We start from the raw sequence: 12051 nt of genomic DNA, 5'->3' as shown, positions 1-12051 counted from the left end.
GGCTGAGTAGTACTCCATTTTATTAAATACACACACACACACACACACACACACACACATCTTCTTTATCCAGTCTCCAGTTGATGGGCAGTTGGCCTGTTTCTAAGTTTTAGCTATTACAAACTGTGCTGCTATAAACACGGGTGTGCATATATCACTGGGGTGTGATTCTTTTAATTCTTTTGAGAAGATACCAGCAGAGGAATAGCTAGGTCAAAGAGGACTTCTAATCCTAGTTGTTTGAGGTATCTCCATATTGATTTCCACAGTGGTTGCACCAGTCTGCACTCTCACGAACAACAAAGAAGGGTTCCTTTCTCCCCAAAACCCAGCCAGCATTTGCTATTGGTTGATTTCATGACAGCAGCCATTCTTTGTGGGGTGAGGTGGAATCTCAGTGTTGTTGTCATCTGCATCTTTCGAATGACCAGTGATGTTGAACATTTTTTCATATGTTTATTTCCTGCTGTTCCTTCTTTATCTGAGAAATATCTGTTCATTTCAGAGGCCCATTTTTCTTCCTTTCTTTCTTTTTTTTTTTTTTTTTTTTTTTTTTTTGGTACCAGGGATCAACAATCTCTGGTACTTGTGCTTGCAAGGCAGGCCGCAGAACCACTGAGCTAAATCCCTGGTGCTCAGATGCCCATTTTTGAATTGGATCTTTATATTTGGGGAGTCTGATTTTTTGAGTTCTTTGTATATTTTAGGTAGTAGACCTTGGTCTGAGGAACAGGTGGTAAAAAATTTTTCCCCCATTGTAGGTTGTCTCTTGAGAGATAATCTTAATTATCTATTCATGTTTTTCTATTTCTGTATCTCATGTGTTGCTTTAATACAATTATTGCACTTATCAGAGAGCAAATTTCTCCTCAAATCACCAATTCCACAAAACAGCAAGCTTGTTGCCCATTACGTTGGCTTAACCATGAGTTAGTGAATACCTGCCCTGTCTCCCTTCTACCTTGTCACCATGCAAGAGCACAGGCAGTCAGGAAAGGAAAATGAACTGGTCCAGAGTGTAGTTCTAATGTATCCCTGAAAGTCACTTATGGGTGACCTCGACAGGATGCGCATGACCTGAAACTCCAGACAGAGCTGTGTGTAAGTGGAAAGCCTTTGGTGCTCAGTACTGAGAGCAAGGCCCTCTGGGGGCCCATGGAACCTGTGAGCCTTAGATGGATGATGGTCTTAGAGTGGTAGGGCCCCTGCAAGAGAAAGATCAGGTTGAAGAGGTGTGGGTTGCTGGATTCCTCAGGAGGGGAAGAATTAGGCAAACAGGTGAAGAAGTGTCAACCAGGGACAAGGATCTGGGGGTTCTTTGATGCAGCAGGCTGGAGAGCATGGGCTTTGAGGTAGGGTGTGGAATTTTGCTCTCAGTTGTCTTGTTTGACCAGCTAGCCGTGTAGCCCTGTGCAAGTCACTTTATTCCTCAGAATCTTAGTATTCTCATCTCTATGAAATGGCAATTTAACCTCCAAGAGCCTTTGTGGTGATAGAGATGGTGATGAGGTTTCATTCATTCACGCAGCTACTACTGAGCACCTACGGCTATGCAGTCTGTGCTGTTCTGGGCACTGAGGACCCTGCAATGAGGGAGACAGACACAAGTCCCTGCCCTCGCGTGGCTGATATTCCAGGGGAGACAGACACTAAGAAAGATGCATAAGTAAAGTAAAGACAGGCCATGTAGTAAGAGCTGAAGCAAAATAAGATTGGGAAGTGTGGGGGATTGACTAATGGTCAACTTAGATCACCCAGCTGAGCTGAGTCAGCGTGGTTCTGGGTGTGGAAGACCTGCCTGAGAGTTGTTGCAATAGCTTTAGAGGAGAACTGGAGGGGAAGATCAGTTGCTATTGATTTTCCTGGAGAAACTTGCTGCGGCTGCTTTTCCTGATATGAAGTCTGCTGTTCGTTGTCAGAGGAGCCCAGATCCTCAAGGGATAGCTTTTTGTTCTCTTCAGGGGAGCTGTGGTCTTTGCCTTGAGTATTACTTCGTGGCTCCAATGCAGATCCCTTCACTCTGCTGGCACAGACTTTCTAGCTTCCACCACTGGGCCTTGGGCCTTCCTGGTGCAGATTCTTGATACAGACTTTCATGAGACATTGCCTTGGGCTCTAGGCCTTTAGCTGGACTTGTGTGGGACTTTGCTGGGGGATCCAGGCCCTTGGCTGGATTCTTCAGATCTGTAGTGCGTTTGCAGATCTCTTACACATTTGACCTTTTGGGTGAATATTAGAAAATAATCTTATAAATTATGTGTACTGTATTAAATCTATTTCATTGGAAACCCTGACTACTACAGGAAGGAAGATAAGTAATATTAGTGGAGGTTGACAGTTTAGAGGAGGATTGGGGTATGGCTCAGGGGTGAAGTACTTGTCTAGCATACATGAGGCTGTGACTTTAATAACCCAGCGATGTGTGTGTTGAGGGGTATCTTAGGAAAGGTATCTCCCAGCCTCTCTCTGTTTGAATTTGTGTTAAGACCTGGATGGGTTTAATAAAACGCTCCGGGCTGTAGGAGCAATACAGATGAGTAGGCATGGGGATGAGCAGTAAAAGGTGGAGGGATTAGGGGGCGACAGCCAGCAGGTCCCGAGACACCCAGGGAAGACCGGTACCTAGCAAATGCCTGCTCCAAAGTGTGACCAGCAGACTCAGGAAATTAGCTCAGTGGCCTGAGCTAATCATGTTAGGTGGCTCCTAATGATGTGCAGAGGATCGAGGTGAAGCCATAGCTAATGGCAGGCTAGGAGGAGTGGGGGGGCAGGGCTAGGGAGGCAGAGGTGCAGCACAGAACCTCTTTCTATGGGATGAAAAGGATGAGAGAGGTCAAGAGATGGGCCTGGCATCCTGCTCTCCAAATACCACATCCAGTTGCTGCCATCGGCGCACACATTCTCCTCGACACCTCGTCTTAAGGTACTCTTATCAACCACGTGTATTTACTCAAGACTATGTTTATTTCTTTAGATTTAGTTTCTCCAGTATGCGTCCAGTAAATGTTTATCAATCACTCCTGATGTGCAGGCATGATGGCAGGAGCCAAATATTACCAAAGTATAAAATACTTTAAACAACTCAGACCCAACATCTCACATGTCAGAAAATGGACAATTGGTCCTCAAAACAAAGCCAGCTTGTCCCTAGGAGTGTGGGTAAACATAGGACCTGAGGGGGAAAGCATGCTTGTGTCGCAGGCTCCAATGTGTGCACACACTCCTGCTTGGTTTGTTAGCTTAAGGTCATTTAACCTAGTGACAGTCACATTCCTGGAATAAGTAAATTCTGTGCAGGTGAAATTGAACAAACAGTGCCAGTGACCTCTCAAGTGTTGGTCTGAAGATTTAGAATAATAAGCTTCATTTTTCACTGAATCCTCTTGGCAGCATTGGCAGGGCAGGGGGTTAGAAGGAGTAAAATTCTCTTTGATGAATATTTCAAAAAGATCACTGTTAAATGTTTTGTAAGTATACTTCTTAAAGCAAAGTCATAACATTAATTTTAGATAAACCGTGTGAATAATCAACATAAAAGTAGAAGTTTGGCAAGGTATTAGCTCCAGTATAGCACCTCGGTTCACAAACTCAATTCTCTCCACAATTCTGCTTGCAAACCGAACTGGACAAGAACCGAATCAGATTTCCCCAAAAGGTCAACATTGAAGGTAACCATTGAAATTGATTGAGTTCTTGCTCTGGATGAATCTTAGTACTAAGGGACTTCTAGGGCTCTTGTTCACTAGAAATTGCCTGATCTCCCAGGGAGAGTTGTTGATATGGATCAATAAATGTGCCCTTTCAAAGAAAGAATCCAGCCTTCTTTTTAATCACTATAGCTTCTCTCACATGCCTAAGAATATGCATTTTTAAAAAGATGTGAAATATACTCATAATTCATATGTAAACTTCCAGGAAAGAAGAGAATATAATCTTGTTCTCTTCATGACTTTTCCCCAGGCCTAGAGCAATACCTGGCAATGGGATGCTCAAAAAACGGCTGTGGAAGAATGAAAGAATGGGTATTTTCCAGACTTTCTAGGCTCAGGAGTTTAAAATCTGAAAGAGGAGATAAAAGATGATCCGAAGTACCAGTGGCAAAGGGGAGAGGGAGAGGGAGGAAAAGGGAGATGGATTCTGACTGGGCTGATGAGAACTTTCATAACAAAAGGAAAGAGGAAGAAAATATACAGATAGGGGCTTGTGCAAAAGATCAGTGTTGGAGAAAATATCTAAAAATCATCTCCAGGAATAATTGAAGCCCGAGATAGCATGAATCATTGAGAGACAGTGTGGAGAAATTTGAGAATTAAAATGTGGAGAAGCTGGTCAGGGTGGTGCACATCTATACTCCTAGCACTCTAGGAGGCTGAGGCAGAAGGACTGAAGTTTGAGCCCAGCCTAGGCAACTTAGGAACTCGGCAAGACCTTGTCTCTCAAAAATAAAAAGGACCCAGAATAGCTCAGTATGAAGGCCCTGGGTCCAAGTCCAGCACCAAAAAAAGAAAAGAAAGGGAGAAGAGGGATGGAGCTCAGTGGCAGAGCACTTGCCTAGCATTTGTGATGCTCTGGGTTCAATTCGCAGTGCGCACATACACACAACAGACCACCCCAAAAGCCCTGTGGTAAATGCCCCACTACTGTTTCATAAGTAAATGTCATTTGGGGCTGGGAATGTAGCTTAGCAGTAGCACACTTATCAAGCATGTGTGAATCCCTGCATTCCATCCCCAGTACCACAAAACAATGTCAAAACAAAAAACCTACTTCAGAAACTCATCCCACTTGTCAATTTCCTAAGTGATTTTATGAATGGACTTTTTAAAAGTAGGCTTTTATTTTGTTTTTGAAATAGAGTCTTGCCATGTTGCTCAGGCTGGTCTTGAACTCCTGGGCTCGAATAATGTCCCATCTGAGCCTCCAGAGTGGCTGGAACTTTCTGGCATGCTACCAAGCCTTGATCAAAGCATGCATTTAAAACTCAGAAGTTTAATGCAAAGCAAAGACTTTGAGAGAAACTCTGTAAATACAGAAGGTTGTAGAAACTGCTGGTGAGAATGATGAATAACAGCAAAACTCTAGCGTTCTTCTTGATAATAATGCTTTCACATTAAATCAGTTATGAGAAGGACATGATACAAGTGACACAGCGAGCTTTCTTAGCTTCTCTTTTCCTGTAAAAAGTCGATCATTTCCCAGGTCTCATTATACTGCATTTGCTGAAGAACCCATAAGTGGAGATTCTCTCCCTCAAGCAGCCTCTCCGTTACTTCCCTCATAGTGCCAACTTTCCTCGCTACTCTTGACTGAGAAGTACCGCTGGAGAAGGAGGCCTTCCCTCGTGTGAGGCTCTGGAAGATGTGCTGGTGGGGGTCAGGGGGCCCCATGTTCTCATCTTCAGAGCTCAACATGCAGGGCAGGAGGAATACGTGAGGGCAGGAGAGATACAGGCAGAAAAGATTTTGCCGGAAGGCGGCATGGGAACCATGGCAGAACGTTACAGTGGCATAAAATAATAACTATTCAGGTGACATGTTATAGTTTACGTATTATTCTTTATTCCCAGTAAAGGGGATAGGACCCAGGGGTTCCACTGAGCTGCATCCTCAGGCCTCCCCCCATTTTAAATTTTGAGCCAGGGTCTCAGAAATTACCAGGCTAGGCTGGAAATCATCTTCCTCCTGGCTCAGCCTCCCGAGTCCCTGGGATTACAGACATACACCACTGTGTCTGGCTTATGTGTTATTTTATTCATTTGATTCTCTGCAAATGGGGGAAAGAGGGCTTACTTGTGTATATTTATTTATGCATGCAGTGCTGGGGATCAGACTCTGGGTCTCATGCGTACTGGGCAAGTTCTCCACTCCTGAGCTACATTCTCAGCCTCAGGGATTACTTCTTAAAGGACAGAATGAAGGGGCAAGGGAGTTTGGTAAGTACTGATGAAATGCCTGGAAATCTTCTGAGGAGATGAAACTTGACCTTGACCTCAAAGTTTGTGTCGTAATTATTCTTAGCTTTACCGAATGTATACTAGATGCCAGGTACTGTTAGACCACTTTGTTTGTCAGAACTCATTTCATCCTCACAATGTATGTGGTAAGTACATTTTACAGAAGCAGGAATTGAGGCACAGCAAGATTAACCTGCTCAGAGCCACACAGCTGTGTACTAACCTAGAGGGCTGTGTAACCTGGCTCCAGAGCACCCACTACTGACCATCACGTGGCTTGTGGGCCTTGCAGGTGGCTGGCGGTGGAGGTGGAGTAGGGGGTCCTGGGTAAAGGAAAGAATAGCTGCTGAGGTGAACGCCTGAAGGCAAGAGTGTGCTTGGTGTGTGAGGGCGGCGGTGAATTGGGAGAAGGTCGGCTATGAAGCAGGTGAGGATGAAAATGGGCAGAAAGCAGGTGAAAGCCTCTCCCCAGGTTGGTTACATCCCCCGGTTACATTTACACTGTAAATATTATGCAGCAAGTAACCGAGATGTTTAGGTGACGTCATGAAGGGCAGTTTCGTCATGATGTGTAATGTATGAAAATGATAGCGCCACTGTGCAGGTGGCACTCCTTTGGGCTGCTGTCCTTACTGCTGGGGCAGCTCTGTGGGCCGGGGGCTCCTTAATCCCACTTCATGGAGGAGCAGCTTGGGGCTCAGGAAGGGCAAATAGGGTCCTCTCGCTCCTTGTATCCATGTGGCTTTCCTGGCTCCTAGCCACCTCACTCTGATACCTGTTTAGTGCCAAAGAGACTTGAGGAGATGTGTAAAGTGTGCTGTCATTTCTCTAAAAAGGAAAAAGAAAAAATTCCTTAATGAACCACAACCAGTTGTTAACTTTCAGGAGTAAAACAGATAAAGCAGGGGTAAGACTCCGTTCCCTTTTGGACTATGGATGATGTATTATTCCCATCCTTTGTAGTAAATTGATACACATATATATGAAATTAATTAAAGCATTAATTTTAGCTTGAATTAATTTGTTAAAGGAGAGGAAACAGCTAAATTTAGAAACTTAGACTATTTTAATATATTCTTCTATATATATCATTATTTAATGTTTCGTATATTTTAAGATCTGTTGAAGATTTTTGAATGTGTGGCAGCTCTGGAGAATAATTATGGAAAAAGAATATACAAGGTGTGATCAAACAACAAGGTGAATGTTTGAATTTAAAAAAAACTTAACCGTTACAGTAAAAGACACATTACCAGTAATTCCCTTTAATATGCTCCCCCTTGCTTCCAGCTGAGATCTCCGTTATCCTGGCCACTTTCTAAAGCACTTCTGAAAGTCCTCTTTTGTGAGCGTCTTTACTTGCACTCTTGTAGCTCCCTTGATGTTCTGAATCCATTCAAAATATTTACCTTTCATGGTCGTTTTGACTTTGGGGAAGAGCCAGAAGTTGCAGGGTGTCAGATCCAGTGCATAAGGTGGACAAGAATACACTGTAATATTTTCTAGCCTGCCTTTCTGTTGGATGGCATTTGGCAGCAGCATTCACTGTATGTTAAATTACAACTTTTTAAAAATTTTTATGTTTATTAGTACATGTTTACAGCACATAATGATTGCATTCATCATGAGGAGTTGGTACATGTACATAACAACACACCTTGATTTTTTTTTTTAACATTTAATCACACCTTGTAAAGACACTGATGGAAGCAGACTCAAGAACTTGCTCAGAAAGTGGGATGATGGTATAAGTGTGTTTGAAGTGAAGGGAGTTATTTTGAGGGGGATTAATGGCAATGTGTATTTTACTGTAATGTTCTTTTTAAAATGTAAATATTTGTTTGTTTGGTTTTTTTGGTAGTGGGGATCGAACTCAGGTCCTTGCACTTGTAAAGCAGGCAGAGGAACCACTGAGCTAAATCCCCGGCCCTTAAAAATGTAAACATTTACTGTATATTTTTACCACTCCTTGTAGGTCAAGTTTTGTTTACTCTTCTTTGGTTGTTTTTATTTGTTCTATTTCTTCCCTCTCATCATTGTTGACGTCCCATGGGGAGCCCTGGGAATGTGGCTGCCGAGTTAGCAGGGCTTCCTTTATTTGCTTCCAAGGCTTATGGTTAACTACCATGATACGTCACTCACCTATGACATTTCTCGTTTGCTTCCCTCCTCCACCTGTCACTATCGGCACCAGAAGAACAAAGTTTTCTTCCTTCTGTTTTGTCCACTGTTAGAGCCCAAGCAGTAGGACAGTTTCTGGAATAATGCAGATGTTTAATTTAATATCTTTGTTGAATGAATTATAATTTTAATATAGACTTTAAAAAATCCATAGCTGCTTTTTCACATCTTTTTTATTAGTGCTCATTAGTTACACAGATTAAGGGATTTCATTTTGGCAAATTTGTACTTGCATATAACTTACTGTCTTAGTTACTTTCTCAGTGTTGGGATAAAATGCCTGACAATCCCAAGTTAAAGGTGAAAAGGTTTACTTTACCTCACAGTTTGTAGAGGTTTCAGTCCATAGTTGGTGGGCTCCAAAGCAGAGCAGCTAGGCAGAGAAGAACAGTCAATGGCATAACAGGCAAGAAGCAGCTAGCAATAAGCTTTCCTTTCCCTTTTTACTCCATTCAAGCTACAAGCCTGTTGGTTGGTGCCATCCACGCCCAGGGTGGGCCTCCCCATGATCCACAGTCAGAACCATGATGAACCAATCGGTGGACGAATCCAGTTATCACGCCCATAATCCAGTATCACACACATGATCCAGCCACCTCTGAAAAGCTCCACCTATGAGCACATGGGGCTTTGGGGACATCTAGATATAACCCATGGCACATACTTTGGTCATTTTTGAACACAGCTTTAGGCTCACAGTAAAATTAAGTAGAAGACACAGAGATTGCCTCTGTCCCTACCTATGCAAGCTTCCCCCACCATCAACATTTCTCCCCAGAGTGGTACATTTGCTACATAGGCTACCTGGATAAGTCATTATCACCCGAAGTCCGTAGTTTACTTTAGGGTTCACTCAGCATTGTACAATCTATAGATTTTGACAGATGAACAAATGCCATGTGCCCGATGTACCTACCATATAGTTCCATGTACAATACATACATTTACTTAAACATCTTCTCTGCTCTACTTACTCATTCCATCCCTCTTCCATCACCTCTTGTAACCGTGGATATTTTGTCTGTAGTTTTGCATCACACAGAATGCCACAGGGTGCTTCTTTTATTTAGGAAAAGGCATCTAATGTTCTTTTGTGTTTCAATGTTTTGGTAATAGGGATTGAACTCGGAACTTTGCACTTATGAGGCAGGCAGCAGCATCACTGAGCTAAATCCCTGACTCTTTCCGGTCTTTTAGTGGCTGGGGAGCTCATTTCTTTTTTTTTTTTTTTTTTTTTTTTTTGGTACTGGGGATTGAACTCGGGTCCTTGCGCTTGCAAGGCAGGCCACTGAACCGCTGAGCTAAAACCCCAGCACTCATTTCTTTATAATGGTGAATAATAGCCCACATCTATATCATTTTACTTCTCCAGGGAGTTATATTTTTAGACCACAAGGTCTGATAAATGGAACTCGACTTCTAAATTAATAACAGAGTTGCTCCAAGTATACTTTGGGTACTGGAGAATAAAGACTGGGAAAGTGGCCCCTGGATGGAAGTTGTATCCATTTGCCCATTTACCTAGTGTGCCCAGGTGCCTGTCTGGGGCAGCCAGGTGCTGGTTACTGGCAGCTATGGGAGACAGGAGCCTGACCCTATCTTCTCCATACTTGCCCTCAGGTGGGGTACAAGGGGTACAGCTACAGCCCACCTGGCGGGTATTGCAGGAATCCAGGTAGGGCTCAGGACACCCGGCTGACCCCAGGCAAGATGGAAGCTTACTTGTGGTTCTCTCTGCACAGATTGAAGAAGGGGGCAAAGCTGACTTGGTGAGCTCCAAACTGCAAGCTGGGGACGAGGTCGTGCACATCAATGAGGTGGCTCTGAGCAGCTCCCGGAGGGAGGCTGTCTCCCTGGTAAAAGGATCGTACAAGACGCTCAGGCTGGTAGTGCGCAGGTAGGTGTCCCGCCTCCATATTCCTTCTCCTATCACCTCACCTGCCTTCCTACCCTGTCTGACCTGGGGAAAGAGGGCAGGGTTGGTAGCTTGACTTCAGGCATGCATGTGGGGGGGTGTCCTGTGTCTTTTTTTCTTTCTCTTCTTTGTGCCCACTTGTTGCATGTGAGGAAGAAATGGGGTAAAGACATGGCAGACACCGTATCCCCATCTTTGGAAGCACTCCTTTTCCTAGAAGGCATTGGCTTGTCACACAGTGGCCTCAAATTACCTCCCAAACTTCTGGGTGATGGAAAGTGACACTCATCCCAAATGTGGTTATCTCTAGTCCTGGGACTAGAGAAGCAACTGGTATAGAGATTTAGGTCTTACTCTGTTAGCCACAGCTACACCACAGAGTTCATCAAAACAGGCGGATTCCTCTCTGTCTCCTCGTTTCAATAGTGGCTAGTCTTCTGTTGGCCAAGGCTCGGTTATGATGGGTTTTAACGCCTTAAAGTCACAAGCCTTGCACTCCTATGAACCTGTCCTTGGTGGAAGAGATTCTGTATGGAGAAGGGAATCAAATCAATCTTTTTTTTTTTTTACATTTTTATTATTGCAAAGCAAGCACTGTCTAAAGACTTTCACATATGTTAACTCATGTGATTTACTTGAGAACCCCTGGAGATAGATGTCACTAGCTCTACTGTCCCCAAGAGATCAAGTAAGTTGTTGCAGGGAGCAGAGCTGTTAAGTGGAAAAGCAGAACAGCCCAGATGACCTAGTCCTGCGCCATTGTGCCCCTGAGTGTCACTGACTTGACCTACTAAGCCCCAGGTCCACACATCTTGGCAATTTCTGCATCAATCAGGTTTCATCTGCTTCATATGGCAACTGATGTTATGGCATTTGGGGATGTTGTGGTTGACTGGAGCCTTATGAGCTACTGATTTGTCCCCAATTTGGCCCCATTTTCTTTTTTTTTTTTTTTCATTAAGTTTATTGATACGTTTTAGGTGTACAATATGATGACATTTATCATTGGCAATTTGTGCCTTTACAATGTAATCTTGGTTCTTGTTTTTTTCCCCATTCCCCTGCCCTCCTTCCAACCCTTCCCTATTTACGAAGACTTTGTTTCTGTTTTTTCCTTTTCTCATATTTTTTTCCTTTCCTTTCCTTTCTTTCCCCTACTCCTCCCATTTACTCCTCCCCTTTTGACCTTTTCTTCCTGTTTCACATTTATCTATTATACATTTTGATTCTTATTTACATTTTCAGTTTCTCACAGCAGAGAAACTATGCAGTATTTATAATTGTGTCCTATTTATTTCACTCAAGAATATGGCCTTGGGCTGGGGATTTAGCTCAGTGGTGCCACCGCCTGCCTCACAAGCACAAGATCCTGCGTTCAATCCCCAGAACCAAAAAATAAAAGAAAAGAATATGGCCTCAATATGCATCCATTTAGACATAAATGACTTTAGTTTCTCATTCTTTATTGCTGAGTAGTACTCCATTTTATAAAAAAGACCCGCATCTTCTTTATTATCCAGTCTCTAGTTGATGGGCAATTGGGCTACTTCCGAGTTTTAGCTATTACAAACTGTGCCGCTATAAACATGGGTGCACATATATCACTGTGGTATGATTCTTTTAATTCTTTTGGAAAGATACCCAGCAGAGGAATAGCTGGGTCAAATGGGACCTTTAGTCCTAGTTTGTTGAGGTATCTCCATATTGATTTCTACAGTGGTTACAGCAGTCTACACTCCCACCAACAATGAAGAAGGGTTCTTTTCTCCCCACATCCCCACCAGCATTTGTTATTGGTTGATTTCTTGATAGCAGCCATTCTTTGTGGAGTGAGGTGGAATCTCAGTGTTGTTTTCATCTGCATCTCTCGAATGACCAGTGATGTGGAACATTTTTCATATGTTTATTTGCTGCTGTTCCGTCTTTGTCTGAGAAATGTGTGTTCATTTCAGATGGATTGGGCCCCATTTTCAAGCTGTGCAAACCAAGGGGGTCCCCCCTC

The 12051-nt window shown here is 43.3% G+C and overlaps 1 protein-coding gene across 1 annotated transcript in view; it reads left to right on the top strand.

Annotated features, from left to right (window-relative positions):
• The window catches only part of Shroom3 (shroom family member 3), a 301418-nt gene that overhangs the window by 101694 nt on the left and 187673 nt on the right, over positions 1-12051 (top strand). The window contains exon 2 of the mRNA XM_033757773.1: positions 9877-10031. Coding sequence (XP_033613664.1) covers positions 9877-10031 — 155 coding nt within the window. The remainder of the gene's footprint in view (positions 1-9876; positions 10032-12051) is intronic.

This window comes from Fukomys damarensis, unplaced genomic scaffold (genome assembly GCF_012274545.1).
Source record: "Fukomys damarensis isolate Sample0158 unplaced genomic scaffold, DMR_v1.0_HiC HiC_scaffold_32, whole genome shotgun sequence".
NCBI lineage: Eukaryota > Metazoa > Chordata > Mammalia > Rodentia > Bathyergidae > Fukomys > Fukomys damarensis.
Note: the sequence above shows the minus strand (reverse complement) of the source record. Positions and strands in the feature narration are given on the sequence as shown.